Source organism: Epinephelus lanceolatus, chromosome 16 (genome assembly GCF_041903045.1).
Source record: "Epinephelus lanceolatus isolate andai-2023 chromosome 16, ASM4190304v1, whole genome shotgun sequence".
Lineage (NCBI taxonomy): Eukaryota > Metazoa > Chordata > Actinopteri > Perciformes > Serranidae > Epinephelus > Epinephelus lanceolatus.
The window spans coordinates 8,668,472-8,692,863 of record NC_135749.1 but is presented as its reverse complement, the minus strand read 5'-3'; the positions used below and the strand labels follow the sequence as shown (position 1 = coordinate 8,692,863).

At 42.6% G+C, this 24,392-nt stretch overlaps 1 protein-coding gene across 2 annotated transcripts in view; it reads right to left on the bottom strand.

Annotated features, from left to right (window-relative positions):
- Positions 1-3,710: 3,710 nt before the first annotated feature.
- The window catches only part of hivep3a (HIVEP zinc finger 3a), a 49,719-nt gene continuing 29,037 nt past the window's right edge, over positions 3,711-24,392 (bottom strand). For both annotated transcript variants that reach the window (XM_078175700.1, XM_078175699.1), the window contains exons 2-7: positions 18,676-22,892; positions 16,136-16,314; positions 13,854-14,023; positions 13,683-13,757; positions 8,243-8,856; positions 3,711-5,065 (exon numbers count right to left, since the gene is read on the bottom strand). In XM_078175700.1, coding sequence (XP_078031826.1) covers positions 4,535-5,065; positions 8,243-8,856; positions 13,683-13,757; positions 13,854-14,023; positions 16,136-16,314; positions 18,676-22,512 — 5,406 coding nt within the window. In that variant the 5' untranslated portion in view covers positions 22,513-22,892 and the 3' untranslated portion in view covers positions 3,711-4,534. The remainder of the gene's footprint in view (positions 5,066-8,242; positions 8,857-13,682; positions 13,758-13,853; positions 14,024-16,135; positions 16,315-18,675; positions 22,893-24,392) is intronic.

Here is a 24,392-nt window from a genome sequence, read left to right as displayed (position 1 = left end):
CTGAAATTAAATTGTAAAGAGCAGAAAAAAAGACAAAAATACAATTCTGTAAACAACCCTGAAAGAAATAATGTTAATGTTAATCCTGTAGGTGCAGTGAATATGTCCAACTAAACAGGGAGCTCTTACTAAATGCTAAAAATGCATTTTTCTCTTTAAAGTGTCAAATCTATGGAAAAAATATTTTTTTAGCATGTTGGAAGTTTGGTTTTATTCACCAACTTGTAGAAAAGATTTCCACACTTACATCTATGCAGTGTTTTACTTTATTCTTGAGCAACCTGTGGATCTGGAGCCACATGTGTCCTCAACGGTTTGTCAATAAAAAGAAAATAAATGTTATTTTTTAACATCTTTATTTTTCATACATCATTGTTCGAGGACTGAAGTCATTTTACATTCTCCAACTGTAAAAGTATATATATTAATTAAAAAAACACATTAGCATTTCTTCAAATAAAATGTGCATCATATGTCTATGACCTGGTGCCTTTTCCTCTAAATTTTGCTGAACCCTACTGGCGATGGCTCGTCTTGAGTCTCCCTAGCAAGGCTAACTATGGATTACAGATCCATGAAAGGAAGACAGAGAATTTGTGTGCTTTTCCCGCCCAACACTGCAAAGTTAAAGTAGCAAATAATCATGAATAGCCCACTGCAGAGGAGCCATCTTGTGGTAAAAGATATTAGGGAATGCTCATTTGGAGCCATTGGTAATGTTGATACCTTCATTATAAGGCAAAATATGCTTTGCAGCTCGACACAGATATTTTTTTCCTTTTTTTGGCCAAAAATAGCTCTTTTAATTGTAAAGGTTGCCGACCCCTGTATTAGACCTTCATCAGGGCGTACCCAAGTACTAACATTTTGTGTTGCTCAAAGCATTGAAAATTACATTTAAAAGAAATTCAACAGCAGCATCTCTTTGTTTTTAATTCACACAGCACACTGTGAAAAGTTTTTATAGACTTTTTCTTTGGTAGAAATTAGTTTCAGTGTCTTCTGTCAGTTACTGAAGTGACCAAACACTAAAGCAGCAAGTTATGGGCGACTGTCTTCATGTCACTGGTGTGTACAGATCAGGGATCAGCAACTTTTATTATTAAAAGAGCCATTTTTGTCCAAAAAAAGCAAGACAACAGAACAACAACAACAAAAACTGTGTGGAGCTGCAGAGCTTATTTGAGCCTTCTAATGAAAGTATCTAAATGAGCCTATCAACACTACCAATGGCTCCACTGAGCATTCATTAATATCTTTTACCACAAGGTGGCTCCTCTGCAGTGGGCTACTCATGATAATTTGCTACTTTAACTTTGCAGTGTTGGGCGGGGAAAGCAAACAAATCTGTCAGCACACTATTTTTTTTTAATTTGGAATCGATAGTTAGCCTCGCTAGGGAGACTCCAGACGAGCAGCGGCCATTAAGGTTTGGCAAAATTTAGAGGAAAAGGCGTCAGGGTGTAGACGAATGACACATTTTAGTTTAAGAAATGTTAAAACATTTTTTCAGTTGAAAGCTTTTACAATTTATATATATATATATATATATATATATATATATATATATATATATATATATATATATAAAGTACTGTTGAATACCTTCAGAATGTCTCACTCTCACTTTCTGTATTTTTAATAAGTGGATTTCTGGGTGTATGGCTCTTTAACCCTTTGAAACCTGGAGCAACATCACTTTTCTTGCGCTGCTTTCAGATGCCTTTCTCAAGTATTTAAACCTTTGAACCCTGAACACATAGGTGTGAATTCTTTCAAAAAATATGCGAAAAAAGGCAATGAGTAACTTGGTAGGAAATGTCCCACAAATTGCAAAAAAAAAATATAATTTAATTTGAAAATTATTTTAAAAAATAGGGAAAAAAGGAAACAAAAGTCAGGGGAAAACTATATTTATAATTATTTTTATCACATTTTGAAATTATGTTAGAGCATTATTGTAATTTTTAAGCACCCTTTCCATGTCATTTTATTTTTTAAAAAAAAAAAAGTTTTTTACTTCACTTAACTTTGCTTTTTTTGCTTTTTTTAAACTAATTTTCCTGTTTTAATTTATTCTTTCTTTGTTTGTTGCCTTCTTCCCATGTTTTTAAAAGAAATCAAGCTACTTTGCTAAGGTTTCAAAGGGTTAACCCTGTAAGGCCCACAGCTGCAAAATTATATACATTACTTTTTCTTAATTTTTTTATTATTATTATTTTACCACGTTGACACAGACAGTGGGTCCTATTGTTTATCCTTATGGCGCCAGTAAAGAGAGCTGTCTTTATTGGTCTGGCCCATTGGCCATGAACTCACACAACCTGCAAACTTTCCTTCATGTTCATTCCTCTGTTTAACTGAACTGGATTTGTCGAGATTATTTATTTTATTTCATTTTTGTGTGTGATCATAACAATGCCTAAAACATGACAGAGTTTAGTTGTGGAACACATTTATCGAATTTGTCTGTTGTAATTCTGCATACCTGAGTCAGAGTCAAAACAGCATGTGCACCTCACACATTACACGGGGATATTGCACCTCTCACATGTTCACATATGGACAAATACAGTAATACAAATATCCTTCTGAGACCCTGTGTCCATATGAGCACATCACATTTTGGGTTTGCTGCACCCGATTCTCCATGCTGCTTAACTTAACACCTGTTGTCCTCGTTCATGGACACTTTCTTATGCCATCTAGTGGTTATGAGAGCACAATACACTAATCCATGTAAAAAAAAAACTGCCAAGTCAGTCTGCAGCCGACCCCAACAAAAGTGGACAATGTCCAAAACCTGATCACATTTAATGGGTGAAACTTGTTTATTTATGATTATCAATGTCTGTAGATGTTGATATGGCAACAAATTTTAGCAACAGTAACAAGTTAAGACCTGTTAATTAGGAAGTACTTTACGGACAGTGGGACTTTATTGTCGTCACATTTGAGGATATTTCGTTTTTTTACTTATTGAGTCCTACTGATCCCAAATAGCTAAGAGAAATTAAAAATGTTTACCAAAAAGCAGCTCAGGTCTCAGGAAGATATACTTTCTTTGATGAAACACTATAACTAAGTTGTTTCTCTGTTAAAATTTTGAGTTTAGACCAGAATTGAATAATTAAATAAGTTATCTCTGGTTGCAGCATTTGAAACTATCTGTATTTTATTCATTAAACAAAATAAATGTGTGAAAGGCAGAAACAGGTTCTGGATGTTCTGGATTTTTTGGGGGATGCTTGTTGCATTGCTCAGGGACAGGTGCGAATGCTCCTGAACGTGGGGATGCTGTACTGGTTTAAATATCAGTATTTTTCAAGGTATTGTCTCGTATTTAGAAACTCCAGTATTACAATGAAACTAGTGAACACCTACACTTACAGTTTTTCATCCACTACTTTGAAGAGCAGAGGTGTCAATGAGCTACAGAGGTCACTGCTCCGGGTAGACTGATTGGTCCATGTCATCTTCTTCTTTCACAGAACTTAACAGTTATGGTTGTATCGCCGCCTGTTGGTTCAGCATGCTCTTGACAATACTTCAATTATGTTTTAATTTGAATTGAGATGTTTTTTATGGACAAGAACGAAGAAGGATAAAGTACCTGTATCTGTGCGGACTGTGATCCTCGTACTTTCAGCCTCCACTTCTACTGGCAAAGAAGAACAGTGATTAACTCACAAACCACACACAGAACACAGTTTTAATATAAATCTGTAAAAATGAGAAGTTTAATGGTAAACATGAAAATGACAGAGTGATTGTATCATTTATAAAAGCAACAACACAAAAATACATGTATCTGTTTATGAAAAAAAACTGTACCGTAGCTACCATGTACGTGAAACAGGTTTCCTCTGGATATCAAATTATTTGTCAGTGCACTCCAAATGTCTTGATCTGAAACTTCTTTTCCTGAAGACATTAGAAAAGGAGGTGATCGTAACCCTGCTTCTTTGAACACAAACAAAGACGACAACAACAACAAAAACAACCTGACAAATCATAATAACAACAACAATAATAATAATAATAATAATAATAATAATCACAGCCTTTAAGAAGAATGACATTTCAAACCACAATCTTGACATAAAATTGCACTTCAAAATACTGGTCGGGATGAATAAATATTTGTAGTACCTTTCTATATCCATTTTGGTAATACAGTACATTAACACAGCAATAGTATATTAGAGCTGTAGAAGGGTTAATAGGGAAACTGATTAAAACTTTGTCTATTTTCATTCCAGCTGCTTTTGCATATAGTACAGAATTTGCATAATAGCACATAAATAAATCAACACCGATGACATCAAACAAGAGGGTAAAAAAAGATTTACAAAACATACTGCATATCTAACATAGTGTCTATATATATATTGTTCATATAATTACATAATAGCGTCATTCAGAAGCGGTGCTCAAGTGCTCTTGCCTTTCGTACTCCATCTCCGAACCAGCGCTGTTTTAACAACACTCTGGTTTCAGTCTTTTGCACTGTCCCTTCAGGCTCTCCCTCCTATCAGAGTTGTGTCTGGGAGGAAGGAGCCTTTTTTTGGCCTTGGGTGGTCTCGGGGCAAACACCCCTCTCTGTAATATGTGCGTCTGTGTCGACCTCCGGATGCCTCATCTCTGTCCTGGGACTCGACTGGAAGCACCCTCGAGTGTTTCTGTGTGATAAAGCGTCCGATCGGCTGCTCCCGGACGCTCCCTCTGATGCCTCGGGCTCCTGTGGGCTGGCTCGACTGCCGGGCGACGTCTCTTTGAGAGTATCCTGGCGCTGCAGCAGAGGAAACCTCCCCTTTGGAGCGTCACTCAGTCTCCAGGATGTCCCTGCGGGGCTGGATGTGGCTGCGATGGGGCTGCTCACCAGGCTGTACATAGGGAGGGTGGACCTGGGCTGAATCATGTGAATCCCCCCGATGGGAATCAGGAGATTCGGGGCCCTGCCTGGCTGCTGGGAGTGCAGAGGGAGGTGACTTAGGAGGTTGTGGGCTCCCCGAGGGCGTGTGGGATGTGGGCTGATGTGGGTCAGACCAACCTCATCCACAGACTACAACAAAACAGATTAAATTAAAGTTGAATGGTTCTGCTGGAGAAATTAGGTCACTACAGCAGCAAAATGAATAGAATACAGTAAAGACAAGACAGAAGGTCAATGAGGCAGATTTAAAGTGCTGTAGCAAACAACGACCATAACTGTTGATGGTGTCGATCAATAGCAATGACTCAACGGTTACTTGGCCTTGGTGCTGAGAAAACAACTTTTAAAAGCAGAGTTCTGGCGAGATGCTGCGAGTTAGCGACCAGACATTTTGTCTCTGGAGGATTAAAGAGCCTTGTTCCTAAGCAATACATGCGCATCTCAAGAAGTTTAGCCAATATGTTAAATTGTGACTTGATATTTCTTTTGGGAGTAATTAGCGAAGAGCTAGCATCTTTATTATCTTTCAACCTGGACCCTATGCTCCCATGTGTTTTGAAACTGGTCCAACATTGAGACAGAAGGCCGCAGCTAGCAGGGACAAAACAGGCTGTAATGTCATCCCTGCACCGTCGATTTACGTCCATTAAAAGTGTTCGTTTTTGCCACTGACAGGCTCAGATTGTTGATAGAAGTGTCTTACAACATTACAGAAAGGACCCTACAGAGAAATTAAATGCATTTCTGTTCTTTTCACTTGTTCCGGTCTGTTTTGTATCTCAGTCTTGCTAACAAGATGTTCTGAAATCTCACGAGAGGTGACTTGCTGCAGGAAGACGACAGTGGAATCGTTAGTGAGAGTTGGAGAGAGAAGTGCTGGTAAAAGTCTGTTGTGTTGGAGCACAGATAACATATTTTACTCTTACCTAAAAGATTTTTAGTGTCATGGCAGAATATTTAGCTGATTTCAGCAAAGAGAAAAAGTCTGCAAGGTGTTTGAACGAGACTTCTCCTTTAACTTAATTTTGATTTAACACAGTAACAAACAGACCAGATTCTGACGGGTCTTAAAGGATGGAGCGGAGCAAAGTAAAAACAAACTATGATGTCAGGCAATATTGAGAGGATATGTCGATTTAAAACAGCCTCGATAGCAACTTTTTCTTACTCCTCACTGCTCAACTCAACAGTTTGAAAACAGCCTTAGTCCTGCCTGTGATGCTGATTGGCTACCTGAGTCCCACCACAGCTCTCATTGGTGTTTTTTAATTTCAACCAAGAAACTGTTTCATGTCACAATGTGTGATGAATCAGTCAACTTGAACTCAGTGGAGTGGGTGGATTCAAAGATCTGACTAGACTGTGGTCTATCAACTGAATTTAGACGCCCCGTGCCGCCATCTCCTGGAGCTCCCCCGCCTGTCTGTCAGCCAAAATCTGCAGTATCATCGATGATACATGACACGTTCTGCGTCGATATTTAACTAGGTGTGTGTCACACTGTGGTGACACACACCTAGTTAAATAATGACAAAGTATCCCTTTCAGTACCTGGGATTTGTTGTTTTGTTTTGGTTCTTTATCGTGGTATTAAATTGGGTATCAAGAATTGTGGAATTTCACTGGTATTGGTATCGTATCGCGACATGCCTACGTTACAGTACTAAGCCCTGTTTCCACCAAACATTTTCAGTATGGTACCTTTGGATCCAACAGTAACCCTTCAGACATGGTACCTAGACCCTAGTGTTTCCACTGCAAACAGTCCTCTTAACTGTGGGCGGGGTTGTTGTCACTCACTGCTCCATCCAGCACTCGCTGTATTTCCTCATCAGCGGTGACACAGATGCAAGTCTGCACCTCGTTTATCGTCCACAGAACGAGGCTGCACGCCAACATAAAACAGGCTGCAGTGAGATGGGATATTTAAAAATAGCTGTTTTATGCATTTAGTCCTTCTCAGGCAAGATCAGGGGTTTAGTGTTGCTGTAGCCCACAAGAACAAAGGTCCATGACATTTTTTTTCCTCCACTCATTACTTAAAGTGTTTGTCATCCAAGCAAAACAATAAAAACTAAAGTAAATTATTTTTCTCAAACTACAGCTGCTGTGAGAGGCAGCAAAACATCATTTACTTTTAAAGTTATAGTTCATTCATATATGTTAAACTTGCCGTGGTGTGAACAGTTACATGAGCCTCAAAACCAGACACAACTCAGCCCTGAGCAGAGTGACCGTCCTCTACTGACCAATCAGACTGCAGTGTTCACAGCTCCACCTTTTAGTACCACATCTGTGTGCTAGGTACCCCAACAGAGGGGGGACCAAACATGGGGACGGTTCTGTTGGTACCATCCACAACTTTTCACAATGGAAACAGAAAAAATGCACACTGGATCGAACTGGACTGAAACATAGTGCTTGGTGGAAACGGGGGTTTATAATGGTGCAAAATAATATTGAAGCAATCAAATTACTAAAAATACACATTCATATAGTATATGTACCAATCAAATATTTAGGTATATAAAAATGGCTCCCCTTACCAAATACAGCCAGTTTGCAGGTGTAGCTGACATGTAAACAAAAATGTCTATGTGTGCAGATGTGAAAAACAACCCTGTGGAGAATCTACTCCTATGAGCCCTATAAGTGTGAGGAGGAAGTGGTGAGGTTACACCATAACATAACCACAGGTTTGGAGTCGACATGTTTTTTTTATTTGATGAGGGTGAACTGAGATATTCACCCGAGGTGTTTTCGTCGTCGACATGTGGTTCCAATCTCTGGTATTTAATGATTGACCAGCTTCTCGTTTTATCAGCGGCTGCCCAGGGAAAACATGTTGTGTCTATTTGGGAGCTCTCCTGCATTATTTTAAGGTCCGGAGCTGCAGGCATCGGTTTGAGTGATATAAAACAAGAGAGATGCCTTTCCTTCCTTTTCCAATAAATATGCGACTTTAAAATAACCTCATATGTACCAGCCTATCTATATTTGTTCTAGATGTTGACTTACTGGGATTTAACTGAGCCACACAAGATTAGCTTTGTGAGCCAAAAGCTGATTTATTTAAAACTGCCGGCTAAACTAACAGAGATGGATCAAGTCACAGGTGAGTGAAGACTGCGGTTTGAACAAAAGCCATGGTTTAACCAGCGATAATTATACACGCGACAAAAAGAGAGCATCATGACAGGTTCAGAATATGGAAAAACAACAATGGTTGGGTTACGCTCTGTGTAGAAAACTAATGAAGATGTTATGTCACAATGTTTTTTTGAGAGAAAAGCTGAAGTGACTCACCCGTCTAGCAGCAGATGGTCGGTCTCTTGGGTGAAAACAGGCTTGACAATGAGCAGAGGTGTCTGCCAGGGATCCTGGAGGCCCAGAGGACTCTGATCCATGGGACTGGACTATTACAGGAGAAAGACCTCTAACAGGGGAGACTGGTCTCAGAGCAGAGGTGGAGACGTGACAACTAGATGGGGAGGGGGAGGACGGGGGAGCAGGGGACTGGCAAGGCCTGGGTGATGGGCTGTGAGCTGGGGACGGCTCCCTCTGTGAAATCAGGGGTTGAGTACTTGGAGAATGGCAGACTCGGGAGGATGCCGATGATGAAGCGTCAAAGCGTCTGCGGGCAAACAGAGCCCTCCTGACGCTGGCTGAGCTCCTCTGGGTAGAGTCCTTGGGGGGAAGCTGGACGGATCGGCTGGGTTCAGGTTCCATCGGCAGGCCTCCTGGACGAGGTTCCTCACTATCAGAAGTGGTAGTGTGAGAGCTTTTAGCCACCTCGGACCTGTTGTCGTCAACACGTTTGCCATCTTTGTCCCCTGCATTGTCATCTTTGTCTTGTCTGAGATCTGAGTACTGAAGATCTTTTTGTTTATCTGGGGGAACTGGACGTTCTTCACAGACTCCTAGGACAGAAAAAAAATCTCCTTTCAACACATTTTCTAACCAACTCCATTCTTTAGTTAAAAAACGTCAATATCAAACCCCACATATTCTCAAGATCTATGAGTAAGACAGCAGTGGGAGACTGATTTAGACAGGATGATGAGTGGGATGAAGTTTTCGACAGAATCCACTCCTCCTCCATCTGCACCCGTAACAGACTTATTCAGCTAAGCCCATTCACTGAATACACTGGACCAAGGTTGGGCTGTCTGAAATCAAACCTCACGTCGGCCTCCTATGAGATAGATGCAAGCAGGATCCAGCTTCACTGAAACACGTTTTGGGTTTGTGCCACATTAATTACCTCCTTGAAGTCAGTTTTTTAACACTGCCCCCATCCCCACTCATTGCTCTCCTTGGCCTCTCACCCAAAAAGTATTCCACTCTCTAACTCCCACAAAGATGCCTTGGTCTTCTCCATCCTGATCGCCAAATAGATGATTCTCATAGGCTGGACGTCCACTTTACTGCCTTTCGTATAAACTGGATGAGGAATTTAATGAGTTGCTTGCATCTTGAAAAGATTAGGTATACACGACAAAACAAGGCAGAGAAATTTCAATTTATTCTGGACCCATTATCTCCATCTTCTTTTCCTACTCCTCTGCCTTTTGTTTTATTTTGTTTTGTCGTGTCAGTGGCGCCCCCAGAAATCTGAGGTGTCTTGAGGTGACAAACAAAAACCAAAAGCCATGGTTGGATTTCAGAAATTGTATTGTGCTCTTCAAGTATAAAGGCTAGTTGAAAACTATGTCAATATTTAGCATTAGGCGCACTGATAAATTTAAGTCCTCACTGCACCAATATGTAGACATGAAACTATATAGGTGTAAGTGTGCTGGGTTGTGTCCAGTTATTACCAGCCGAGTACATTTTTATTCTGGGTGTAACGTATAAGAGCCTCTCCCATGTTTCTCATGGCAACCCTTCTCCCACATATCTTCAATCTTGGACGCCTAAGATCTTGATATGCTGCTGACCAATATTTACATTTCTATTCAAACAAGTGTGAAATGTTTAAGCTCATTCAAAGTGGCAAAGTATGTAAGCCAACAGAATTACTGCACTGTTTGAGGCTATTAATCAACTCAAAGTCTGTGAGCAAGAAAATTCACGTGGCTCAAGTTACAGCAGTGAATATCACTGTGAGTGGGCACCAGTAAAAGGACTGCTTGTGATCTTGTAACCAATGAATAAGTAAATACAGTCCCAGCTCTAGAAAAAGGATAATTAAATGTTCTGTATGTGACATTCAGAGGTATAGGTATAGATACAGATAAAGATACAGTGCAGTAATGACGTCTTAAGCAGACTACGGTTCTCTAGTTTCTCGGCGCGGCGCAGGGTGGCGCAGGGTGGTGAACCCCGCGCAGAGCTAGTTTCGAGCAGCGCAACCCGAGGCGCGCTTAGTTTGGCAGTTTAGCAGACCGAGGTGCGCTGAGATGGGTGTAGCAGCGCAGCAGGGGGAGGTGTCGACAGATCCAGCTTGGCGCAGTGACAGTTTCATGCCAAAAGGCTTCGCCAAAGGTGCGCTAAAAGCTCGCCAGCTGAAACCAGGTCTACTGTCAGCACAGGCAGAGCACAGCCGGTGTAAGCCAAAGTTTGGCTGACTGGCGGACAGTGTGCACACGTCACCAAAACCTCAGTTTCCAGAATGTCAGGCACATTAACGATGCAATAAATACCCCAAAACCACTATTCAATGCAACTATCTGCAATCAGCACATAAATGTATCTCTATATCGACTGTCCCGTCACATCTGATGTCAGATCAAAGGGGATTGGCACCGTTTGGCACGTTTGACACGCGTAATGGAAACCCAACTTGATTTGATTAACACAGCTACAAACTAATGAGTTCACATCCCTCTCAGCCAACCACAAACAACCACAGCATCAGATAGGGAGTATACAGTACAGGCCAAAAGTTTGGACACACCTTCTCATTCAATGCGTTTTCTTTATTTTCATGACTATTTACATTGTAGATTCTCACTGAAGGTATCAAAACTATGAATGAACACATGTGGAGTTATGTACTTAACAAAAAAAGGTGAAATAACTGAAAACATGTTTTATATTCTAGTTTCTTCAAAATAGCCACCCTTTGCTCTGATTACTGCTTTGCACACTCTTGGCATTCTCTCCATGAGCTTCAAGAGGTAGTCACCTGAAATGGTTTCCACTTCACAGGTGTGCCTTATCAGGGTTAATTAGTGGAATTTCTTGCTTTATCAATGGGGTTGGGACCATCAGTTGTGTTGTGCAAAAGTCAGGTTAATACACAGCCGACAGCCCTATTGGACAACTGTTAAAATTCATATTATGGCAAGAACCAATCAGCTAACTAAAGAAAAACGAGTGGCCATCATTACTTTAAGAAATGAAGGTCAGTCAGTCCGGAAAATTGCAAAAACTTTAAATGTGTCCCCAAGTGGAGTCGCAAAAACCATCAAGCGCTACAACGAAACTGGCACACATGAGGACCGACCCAGGAAAGGAAGACCAAGAGTCACCTCTGCTTCTGAGGATAAGTTCATCCGAGTCACCAGCCTCAGAAATGGCAAGTTAACAGCAGCTCAGATCAGAGACCAGATGAATGCCACACAGAGTTCTAGCAGCAGACCCATCTCTAGAACAACTGTTAAGAGGAGACTGCGCGAATCAGGCCTTCATGGTCAAATAGCTGCTAGGAAACCACTGCTAAGGAGAGGCAACAAGCAGAAGAGATTTGTTTGGGCCAAGAAACACAAGGAATGGACATTAGACCAGTGGAAATCTGATGAGTCCAAATTTGAGATCTTTGGTTCCAACCGCCGTGTCTTTGTGAGACGCAGAAAAGGTGAACGGATGGATTCCACATGCCTGGTTCCCACTGTGAAGCATGGAGGAGGAGGTGTGATGGTGTGGGGGTGTTTTGCTGGTGACACTGTTGGGGATTTATTCAAAATTGAAGGCACACTGAACCAGCATGGCTACCACAGCATCCTGCAGCGACATGCCATCCCATCCGGTTTGCGTTTAGTTGGACGATCATTTATTTTTCAACAGGACAATGACCCCAAACACACCTCCAGGCTGTGTAAGGGATATTTGACCAAGAAGGAGAGTGATGGAGTGCTGCGGCAGATGACCTGGCCTCCACAGTCACCGGACCTGAACCCAATCCAGATGGTTTGGGGTGAGCTGGACCGCAGAGTGAAGGCAAAGGGGCCAACAAGTGCTAAACACCTCTGGGAACTCCTTCAAGACTGTTGGAAAACCATTTCAGGTGACTACCTCTTGAAGCTCATGGAGAGAATGCCAAGAGTGTGCAAAGCAGTAATCAGAGCAAAGGGTGGCTATTTTGAAGAAACTAGAATATAAAACATGTTTTCAGTTATTTCACCTTTTTTTGTTAAGTACATAACTCCACATGTGTTCATTCATAGTTTTGATGCCTTCAGTGAGAATCTACAATGTAAATAGTCATGAAAATAAAGAAAACGCATTGAATGAGAAGGTGTGTCCAAACTTTTGGCCTGTACTGTATATTCAGCATCTGTCATCTTAGAAAAGTCAAAAGAAAAGAAACAGAGTGAGACTGCGAGAGAGAAAGAGAGAGCGCGCGCGCACGAGAGAAACGCAACATTGATTTACAATTGTGGTGACCTCCTCCCAGGCTACCTTTGCATCATCAGTCTGTGGAGGTCTGCTCGCAGTTCCGTATATTCGGACACTGCACCTGGTTTCCCCCCAGTAACAGTTAGCACTGTTAGCTGTTAGCATGTTAAGAACTGTGCTCAGGCAGCTCGTACGCTCTAAATTTTGCATAAAACCCCTGAAGTCCAACTGAAATCAATCTATCAACGAACCAAGGTATAACACAACCTTTTCTGAAATGTCCACAATCAAAGATAAGGACTTATTAGCCAGAAAGCTAACATGCTATGAAGTTAACGTGGATGCTAATGATGAGCTAATAAGCCAAAACTAGCACAACAAAGAGAGCATAAGACATGTAATTTACAAGGTAGCTTGGTATTAGAAACAAAAACAAAAGGTAGTTTGATTTCAGTTGGACTTAAATATTCAGTGAACATGTTTTAACAATAATTTTGTAAGTTTTTAGTTTTCAAAACGAGCAGCGGCAGAGAAAAAAAGAATAATAGTACATCCAATCCAAAAACACAGCCCAGTCACAAGGAGAAAATGTTGGCTTTGTAGATTTCTGCAAACCACGGACACTCTACATTTTTCATATATGTCATATTAACGTCTCTCAACTGACGTAGTATATGGGCTGACTTTGTCACCTGGAGGTGGAGGGAATGGAGGATGATGTGCCACCTTGGCGAAATGCCTGCCAAGCTGCAGACCACTGTTTGAGGCCAACAAACGACACAACTGGTTGTTTCTTAGAGAGTCATTGCTGCGTTTCCAGCAGTTTTTATCCACCAAACATGGGTGTATTTTCACTGTGCTACCAGGGGGGATAGTGCCACGTTTTTACAGACATAGCTGTGTTTTCTGCTGGGACTGTGCGACCAAAGGTGGGCATTTTAAGCCATAACATGATCCTGTCCAAACCCTAGCCAAGTTGTTTTTGTGCCTAAACCTAACGTGTTATTGAAAAGTAAAGTTTCAATCTATTATCTACATAACGTACAAATGTAACATATCCTTGCTTTGCAGAAATGTACCCTACCAACAGTTATTCTGGCGACTGGGTTGCAAAGAAACCCATCAGCACTGGCACTTTTAGCTGCATAAAAACAACCTCATAAAAATAAATAACATAACATACCCTCCTCTGTGCCATCTGGGTAACAACAGGTGTCTTTTCCATGTGCCTCAGATCTCAGGTGTTCGATGAGGCTTCCTATAAAATATGAAACAAAGGCTGAGCTCATAATGGATGCAGAGTTAAGACAGACCTCATAAACTCACAAACAAACAAACAAAATCCTCTCCTTACCTTTGGCTTTAAGAGAAAGGTTACACTGTTTGCAGTTATATGGTGGGGGTTCTGTGATGTGACGGGTGCATTTCTGCAGTGTACTGGTATTCTTTGGGTGGAATCCACAGTCCTCACATTGGCACTTGCCTCCACCTACACCATGTGTGATAGCATGCTTCCCGTTTGATCTGTAGGTGTGAAGAAAGCAAGAGGTTTCAGTTTCGTCCTCAGAGCTTTCCCCTGTCAGTTGTCTATTGATGCTGCTCCTCTTGGGATGATAGTCACAATCAATATGAGTGTAACTGGAGCTGACAGACAGGCTGCAGGCCCTTTAGCACCTGTAAGCAGCTTTTTAGTGCCTGTATTTATCCAGTGTAAGTGCGCTATCTGTTTGGCCTTAACTACACAGTGAACTCACACAGTGAACTCACACTGTGGCAGCTGGGCCCGGGGTCCACCCCTCCATGTACACTGAGGGTCCCTCAGCGAGGCACCCACTTCAGCTTCATGAAAGCAGCTTTCATAAGCCAAAACCAGACCCCCACCCTCCCACTGCCTTGTAACCCCATCACAGCTCACACCACCACCGAGTCCAAACAAGGGGGAGCCTACGATGTGGCCCAAGGTCCAGGGTCTGCTGCAGTCGGGCCAATAAAAACAGTCTGAAGAGGGAGGGAAACCCTGGCCCAGACCAGCTGCTGCTCCAAATAAGCATGAAAAAACACAGAAAGTGAAAACACATTCCTACGACAAACAATCATTCTGATTATAATCGGCTCTTTTTTCTATTTTCACTACAGGCTTCACGGCTGGATAAACTCGGCAGGTATCATAAACGGTGGTTTTTAGTCTTGAAAACTTTCAAGTTAATGAAAGAGAAACAGTTTTTCCGTCATGCTACGACACTATACCTCATATACTACACTATAAATCAGCCATATTCACTGGCTTTTCATGCAACACCTATTCACACCCAAGATTTAAGGCTAGGTGCCCTTGCCTTCCCCCTCTGCAACAACAACAAAAAAAAGGCAATGTTCGACTAGTTTGCAGCCTCAGTTTGGTCTTTTTGTCCCACAGACAGACTGAACAGACAGCGAGGGAGAAAGCGAGCAGGCGTGAGGATGACTCACTCTTTTAGGAAGGCTGTGAGGAGCGTCAACATGAGTCACAACAGGGATTTGTTCACAGACACACTCCCAAACCAAAAAGAGACACACAGATGGCACCTCTCTGCACTCGCCTGCATCGCAGCAGTGTTTATTTCTGATGGGTATCAGAAGTACTGAGCGTGTCTGGTTTAACCTTGGTGCAAATTAATTTGAGAAGACGTGTGCGTGTGCAGACAAAGCAATAACAGAACTGTGTCCACATGAATTCACACCATACATGTTTGCATAATGCCTTTTACTTAACTTGAGGGTCGGCCATTGAATTAAATTTGCTCGAATAACAAAAAAGGCGAGAGATATACAGCGAGGGGTCCTGAACTGTGAGTCTGGGGCAAAAAGCACAAAGTAGAGCAGGCTGTGTTGGCCATAAATAGTTTGAACACATTGTTAGGTCCATTTCAGTGAGAGTTATTATCTGGCAATACAGCATTAAGCAGAAGTATGGTTGCTATGGTTACTTGCGTTTTAAGATACCATTAAATGTACTGTACTGCAAACTGATTTAGAGCGGTGGTTAAACTGTAGGTTGGGTGTTTATTAGAGGTGTTATGTTATACAGATTTAAAAGACACAGCCAGCCAATCAGAGGCAAGTATTTTCTACAGCAATGAAAGAAAAAATAAGACTTTTGCCCATTTACAGTGACGGACTGTGTTCAGTTACATCATCATCTTTCTTTTACACAGCTTGTCTGCATCTACCCAATCCCATTCAGTATGGCTCCCTTTAAATGACCGATGTTATGTATGTGCACGTATGTTCAGTATATCTTCCGCTCATTCCATTAGTGTCAGTGTAAGAGTATGAACTTGCTGTCGCTCCATGTGAGTGGCTGTGACGGTCTGTGTAAATGAATCTCCGCAAGCGCAAAGGAAGCTAGGTAGTTTCCTGGCTTCAGCCCCTCAACAGACGGGCTCTGTTGGTGCAGACGGCCAACCCTTGGCCCCTCCAACATGGTGGACAGACCAACGGTTTCCACAACATACCACAATATGTGACGTAAGCCCTCAACACTGTTAGTTATGACTGACTTAACACTGTAAATATAGACAGCATGTCATCAGTAACCCTAATGTCATTTAATTTTGCATCTTGCATAGTGCTGAGCTGTCACTAGTTCATACTCACCCTCTCTCAGAGATCCAAACTTCAGGAGGGTGCTTATTCCTGGAGCACGACTGCGCTTCCTCCTCATTCTTCTTCTCTTCCTCCCTCTCCTCTTTTCTGTCTGACCCGTTGTTGTCTGCTGACTGCTGTCCCTTCCTCGTTCCCTCGTGGTCCCTGCAGTACGACTGGCTGTTGTAGACCTACACCCGAAAGAGACATGGGCAAATTCACCAACTCTGCTCCAGCATGCCCAGGGAGACAAAAGTTGGGAAGTCTCATTGAACGTTGTGTTTGATAGCATTTGTTAAAGCACATATACTGTTTGCCTTTTGGTGTCATCACTGTAAAGATTGTTATAATCGTGTCATCAACATGAATTTAGTGCTGAGAAAAGTCAGCAAAGTATCTTCCCTGCCTTTCTGGGGACTGAGGCTCCGAGATACAGTCTTGCAATGCTAATCCCCAGTTTGCTGCACTGTCTATACTCACCAGAGGAAGAAGCAAAGAGGCTTACTATGCTAACCTACCAACTATGTAAACTATGCCAAGGATACCCCTGAAACTTGAATTTAGGCTGGGTGGCACCAATGAGGATTCATTTTTAAACCGAATTAAATAGTAGTTTAACTTAAATAATGTTGCATCAAACTTGGGAGCTATCTTACAATGAAGATGGATCCAATTTAAACCTCTCCTTATAGATGAGATAAGTTTTTACTCGAAACCTAGATCAAATTTAATTCTGTTGCACCAAAACTTTAACCTCCAATTTAAAATGTGATCAAGTATGAACTTTAAACCTACACTTGAGGAGGTTTACCTCTAAAATGGCTGCCTTTTGGACACCGACTAAGCAAAATAATCTAGTTCCATAAGGGAAGCTAAGAAATCGACTCAACCCAACTGAGTTTTATATTGCTGCTGTATTCCTCTCAAGATTCTAGTTCAGCAAGGAAACTGTTGCGGAGCTAAACAGGAAGAGTGGACCAACTGTTCAACATGGCAGTGAAGGACAGAAAAGTTAAAACTGTCTGCCAGTTGCTGCCAGGCAGACTCTTTTTCCTTGCTGTGCTGTTATCCATTTTTTAAAAATCTTCTATCATTTGGCCATTAAATTTTTCGCACAGGAGAAGAAATTAGAGCCTCTCTGATGAGCCATCATGAGTAACGTTAGGCAAGCTAACTGACTTTTTAGCTAGCTGGCAAACAACGTAACATTCTGTTAAGGAATACAGCCTAATGTTAACTATTTTTGAACAGACCGAATCACTGTGATGCTAACATCACTTCCGGGTAGACAACTGGCAATTTAATTTCAGAGATATGTGACATTGGCTAACTTGTTCATTTCATCTGTCATTTTCACTGTAACTGTAGCATTTACAGATATATAGTTAAACACGGTCGTCCGACCTGCTGATGTTTCTGCTGTGCTTATTTTAGGTGCTATGTTGCTTTGCTAACATTGATGAAATCTAAGCAACGTACTGCTGTGGACAGAGGCCACCTAAAAACCCTCACCTAAGAACAAATCAATATCTGTTTAAGTGTATGCTATACTTAGAATATTTTCTCCACATTACCTCGCACCTTAAACCTTAATGAAGTCTGGTGTCTTTGAGATAACGGCTTTAGTTCCCCATCAGGAAGGGCTGTTTGTTGGCAAGGTGAAGGGGTACTTTACCTTACCGTCTATACTTTAATATACTTTAAATACTTTAAATATAGCTTACACTTATATAGATAGTGATTTTAAAGTGGGCCTTTTTAGGTAGCTAAAGACAAACCAGTTGAGATGGCTTTTGCCCAGCACCTTTTAATTTTGTGTACGTGACACGCAGTGTAAGGAAGGTTACTTTTGAAATACAATTGGTTACAGATTAGTAGTTACTCTGTTAAAAATGGAATAAGTAATATACTATTTTAATTGCTTCAAAGTAATGTAACGTGATTAGTTTTTGAATACTTTTATAACGAATGTTTTAAATTGGGCAATGAATGTGAAAAGTTCTAGCAACATCAGTGCAAAAGCACTCGAATTTGTTCAAATGGCTTTGCTGATCTGCGTTGTCCTAAACATGCCAAAAGAAGAGATTTCTGCTCGATGAAGTAACTGTAACTGATTACAATTAAATTTATTTTGTAATTTAATTACCTCATTTCATTTAATGTTACTCTCCAACACTGATGACTCGGGGATTTTCTACTCGGAAGTTATTGTAAACAAACATTGTGACCTGGACTGGAAACCTGGATCTACTCAATTTAAAATCTAGTTTTGTTAAACTCTGATTACAGCTAATCTTAAATTAAACCAATCCTTTTTGGTGGAACCCAGCCTCAGGGTCTATAGAATAACTTAACCTTGGGCACCAATCATCTAAATGCTGTATCTTGGTTTCAAATATGCCTGTCATCCTTTACTGCAGATCATCTACCCTCTTTCAGATGTCCACATCCATTTACATTTTGATTGGTATAATAATTGTGAAATTCCTGGAAATTCTCGTGTACATTTTTATATAGATTGAATTGTAATTAGTGGTTAGTGCTGTAATTACCTCAGTGGAGCATGGTCTTTTTTCGTCCTCGTGCTCCATCGACTCAGTTGTCCTGACTGTCATGGGGGATATAGTGTAGATGGAGGGACTGAGCCTCTGCTTGCAGTGCAGCAGAGAGAGAGCTGTCTTGCTTGAGAGGCCAGGTGGGTTGGGGTCATAGCCGCTCGTGGACCACGATGAATACACTGAGGGCTTCTGTTCGTCCAGAGTAGAAGGGTTTGGTTTAATGTAGTTCAAATAGCACCAGCTATTACAGGTGCTGGGCAGCAGACTGGGGTATGATGGTCCAACATGTGTGATGGGAGAACAAACACTGGGTAGACATGACTGAGTCTCCCTTTTGAGTTCCTGATTGCATGGGTCCACTGATGCCTTGTCAACACATCCCACCTCCCTCTCCCCTTCCTCTTTGACTCGTTTCTGCTGCTGCTGTGACTCAGGCAGGAGCTCTATGCTGTTTGAAGGGGAGAGCATGCGCTTGTTGCCCCCTGAGCCTGATATCCTCAGGCCATCGTCAGACCACGACTGATAGTCTGGACCCATGCTCCTATGGTTTCTGTAATCAGCTGTTGGGATACTTATATTGTGTGACACAGCATCGACTGCCTCCTGGGGCCTGGGGGAGGTGGACTGGGAGAATGTGGTGTATATGGCACATGCTAGGGTGAGGGTGTCTGTTTGGAGGCGCACTGCTACTGCTGGAGATGTGGCTGGCCTCAGTAATTCCAGACTGGAAGTGATGTGAGGGACAGAGTGCTGGATGTGGGAGTGACTCACTCGAACCTCTGGATATTCATCATGCAGTAAGGGAATCTCTAGCTTCAGCCCTGTAGACATGGGGAGGTAGTGAGCTCTGGCTGCCCCTGATGGTCCGTGTGTAGGATAGGGCTGTGATGCCTGAGAAGGCGGCTGCTCTGTATGTGAGGCCTCCTCTTTTACAGGATCTACGGATGTGGCTTCTGTGCTGCCTGTTAACTGAATATTTTGACTGAGTTTCCACTGAGAAAAGATCTCTTTGCACTGTAATCTCACTGGATTACGCAAGACCATGTCACCTGATGAAGGAGAAGCAGGGGACCTGCTGCAGTACACAGAAGTCGGGCTTGCTTGAGAAGATGTGGTGGAGCTGACATGTTCGGGACTACGTCTCGGTATGGTACACTGTCGCTCCTCTTCCTCTTCATCTGGATCTTTTATAGCGGTGTGTCTCATAAGGAGACATTTTCTTCTTTCCCTCCAGCCAACTGCAGTGCGCTCTGGGGACAGGCAACTGTAGTCAAAAGACTTACTGCGGGTCTCAGCCAATAGGACGCTTGGTTGTGGGTCATGAGACGCCTGTTCAGATGCTGAGCGCCTCATCTCTCTGTGCTGATGCACCCCAGGCACCGTCAACATGTGAGGAGCTCTTGATCTCCTCAGTGGTGTTGATCCTGCTATCTCCATGTCTGGTCTGTTGGACTCTTCAAAGGATGTGGAGCGACTGGATGCGTAAGATGCGCTACTGTCCTGACTAGGGCTGCGGGGCAGGGATACAGAATCAAAACTGGATTCCCCAGAGGACTGGGCTACCTCAGCTAGACGCAAGCGCTTCTTCTTTGGAGGAAGCTTTTCAATGGGGAGTTGGGCCAGAGAAGGGCTTCTCTGTGGCCACTGAAACTCATCAGGTTTCTCTGAATGTTTGGCGGTGGATATTGACTCTATTGAGGTTGTCGTGCTCATGTTGGAGTCCTCTGTGACCAGTATTTCTGGAACCTGCACACTGTGTTGACGGACCAGCTTTCGAGTTGTTAGTTTTGTCGACTGTTGGGGTTGTTTCTGAGGCACTAGTTGATATTCTTCATGAGGTGGAGAGGTTTTTGTCGCCTCAGTGCCTTGACTCTCATTGCATAAAGATTCTTGTTTTTCAAATGAACTAGTATGTTGAATTACTGAACAGGTCTGTAGTGTCGGTCTTCTGGGGCCCTCATAAACGACACTGCTTTCATCTTTACACTGTCCTGATAAGAGGGCAGGAGAGGGTAATGAAGGAGAAGAGGGGTCATCAAATTCAAAACTCTCTTCTTTCCTTCTTTTACGCATTGCTGAAGCTCCTGCTCTGACTGCGTGGTTAATTAGCTGTGAGCACCCTGTTTGACTAATTACCACCTCATTTCTGGGATGATGTGCTAGGCACAGACTTTGCTTGTGTTTCTTATAACCTTCCCAATCTTTGCATCCAGTACCACATGCCTCACACTCATATGGCTGCGGTTGGCTTTGTTTGGGGTCAGGCACGGTGGTAACGCTGTCAGGGTAAAGTGAATGGGAACCCTCATGTTCCTCTTCTGTGAGTTCGGCACCAAGTGGGATTTCAATAGCTGGCTGCCGTCTTAGCATCCCAAAACGACGGGCCTGCGTTTCAGAAGGCTTTCGTTCATCAAAGGACTGAGTTAAGCGAAATTTACTGAGGCCGCCACTGGAAGTGTCAAATGAACTAGCTGCAGACGGCATTGAGTGACTTCTCACCAAAGGGGCAGTGGATGTTTGGCCAGCTGGCTGCTCCACATTTAAGGATGGATGGTGAAATTTTTCACATGGAACTCCCATGGTGATGGAGCCACTGTTTTTGTAGCCCAGATCTCCGGCTTTGGGGCTGTGAATAAGCGTTTCTTTCATAGATGAACTCTTTTGAGACTCTGAACTATTTTTCCTGGAGAGTGAGAATCTCCTTGGCTTTACACTGTCAATTTTACTGGTGTCCACCACTGCTTCATTGATAGTGATAAGTTTGGTGATATGGTCGATGACCTGCTTCTTGGGGACTGTGAATGGGATGCTTTTGTCCTCCTGACCAGAGGGCTGCTGGTTATGGTGTCGAGACATCCTCTGTAGGTGTCCGAGACGCCCATACTTGCCGAGGATGATCTCTGCATAGCTTTTGGCACTTGTGTTCGGGGGGCTGTCCTGTGACTGCTCTGTACTTTCAGAGCGAGAGAAATAGCCTGATTCTGTACTGCCTTTACTCCCTAAAATTAGAGATGAGGTCTTTTCATCAGACAAGTCTCGAGGACCATGTTTTCCTCGACTCAGACGCAAGGCCAGTCTCTTTTTAACTGCGTAGGAGTCATCGTTTCCTCCAGTGCAGTCTTTGGCCCTGTCTGTTTCGTGACTCTTGATTAAGGCTACACTGCCTTGTCTTTCTGTAAGGGAAGATGCTGATGATTGCTGTCTGGTTTCATCTTCTGACTCAGTGACTTGCTCCTCTAAAGATCTCGGCTCTCCTAAAGCCAGACCTGCCTTCACCCTGTGGGTGTGTGATTTGCGGTGTTTGTACAAGTTACTCTTGGTCTTAAAAGAGAAGCCACATGGGGCGCAGGGATAAGGTCTTTCACCTGTGTGGGAGCGAATATGTTTCTGCAGGACACTGGGCTTTGCACAGGCGCGGCCACAGTAAGTGCAGACATATTTGCCCGGTCTCTGAGGCTTACGCTCCCGTTTCTGTTTTGGGGTGCCCTCCTGGGATTCTGGTTTAGACTGGGTGGGGCCACCTGCTGAGGAAGGTGGGGCTCCTGGTGACAAACTCGAAACTGTGGTTGCGGTTTCATGTTTCTGTTCGAGCGCTGTATCTGAGTCAATGCTCTGCCGCTGGTGCCTGAGACGTTTACGTTCAGGATGCTGTCTTCTGGACTGTTTGGGTTGCTGTTGTGTGCCATGGGGCTTCGGTGAGCCAGTTTGCTGTTGCCGACGGGGCTGGGAGGGAGACTTAGGCTGCGGGCCTCGGTGAGGTGACTCTGGTTGACAATGTTCTTGACCTCCGGACTGCTCCCCAGTCGTCAGGCGACTATGCAAGGCCTCCATAAAATGGAAGGACAGCCTCAGGTAGACACGTGGGATGCGTCTGCCTGTGCCAGGCTACAGAGTTCAAGCCAAATCATTAACTGAATAAAGGGTTTAATGTAAGTGAATTCTATCAAATTATATCCACTTTAGTTGGCTTCATCATTTTCACTTGTTTTGCTTAAACTTTATTGCTTGAAAGCAAAATGATGCCATCAAATGTCAAATGGCGGCATCAAAGAATTCAGCTGTGATATGTCATGTGCTGTGGAGGAAGTCCTGTGCAACGCTGACCTAAAGTATCCCATCATGAAGCACTCAGCCAGCCTTGCTGCCACACAGTCTGACGCTCAGTTGACTCAGCTCAGTATATGATTCTTCTGTCTTCTCAACATGAAGATCTGTGAAGACAAACAACTCATTATATAAAATAGTGCATACAATTCAACACAGATGACCTCCGACCCTCCACTTGCCAAATATAGATATTTATGTTTCATGTGTTACATAATCGCTGTATGTGTCATAACATTCAGCTTTCACTTTCCCGCGGCTGCTGAATGCTGTTGAATTAGAATGGTTTATGTAATATTTTTGTATAAAAATATATCAGCATGCAGCACACAGAAATGATGATTCTGCTAACATTCCCAGAGAGCGGCACTATGTCCAATGACTGTGACAGGAACATTTCAATGACAGCATAATCTGAAACTGTCGAGGTGTTCAATGATTTTTAATCAACCGTGCATTGTTATTTCAGAGCTGTGGACCACAATATTTTTCTGTTGGGCTGCTTCAGATATCCCACCCACTCTAGTAAAATGAGTCAAAGCAAGAAAAAAAAAAACATGCCCCATGAAGAGTTTGTCATTTTCAGAAGGAGAAACAAGGTAGGGGGGAGTTACTCACATTAAAATTTGTTGTCATAAAAGCACCTTTTTCTTTTTTGGTCTTAATGAAATTGCTTTGCATTAAATTTTCTTTCCATAATTAATTACACTGGAATTAAGTGAAAGACTGTGGCATGTGAACCTGGCAATGTGTCACAGAATGCTCTAATTAATGCCGCATGTTTGACATGTTGTGTCCTCACATATCAGACCACACTTCCTTCAAAATGATGATCATCAGACAGTGCTGCAGCACAGTGCTGCCACATTAAATTATTAAGTGGATGGTTGCTTCATTACTTTACAGCGCATCGCATAGGTCGTTTTAGCTGTGATTTTAAATACTTAAAAAAAAAAAAAGCCAAGCCAAATGAAGGAATGATGGCTGTTAGCTGTGAGTACATACACAAGGTGACTCAGTGGAGGCACTGAAGAGAACTCCCAATGTTTTTTTGTGCCAGCATACTGAAACAGTAAACAAGGCATCCCACGCACTGACCAGCTGGTTTCTACACCCACGTTCTGGTGGAAGACGGCAAAGCTGCTGGATTCCGTCCAAATTACTGATAACAGGTTGATAACCATCTTTGGTTTAACTTGTGGGAAGAGTATACATGCCAGTCTTGGATGACTATAAAACCAACATTACTTTTCTGCACATCAAAAAACAGGTTTATTATAAAGGTATATTATCTCTGTACTTTGCTGAGGACCATTCAGACGCCTAAATGTCTTGAATTTAGACTAGGAAGCGCTAAATGTAGGTCAGACAGGTAGTGTAACTGGACTAAGAGCTTTTGGAGGAGAGTCAGAGACTCAGTCGTCTCACTGAAAATAACGCCTCAGAGTTCAGACTGTGAGACGTTCAGAGCCCCCGCACACTCTGCATGAGGGTGACAATGACTGGAGTGAAATAAATTTCAGATGGAGCACTTGCAGTACAGAACTAGCACCTTAAACCGACTGACATTTTTTAAATCACGCAATGCATCTGCTCATTTACACTTG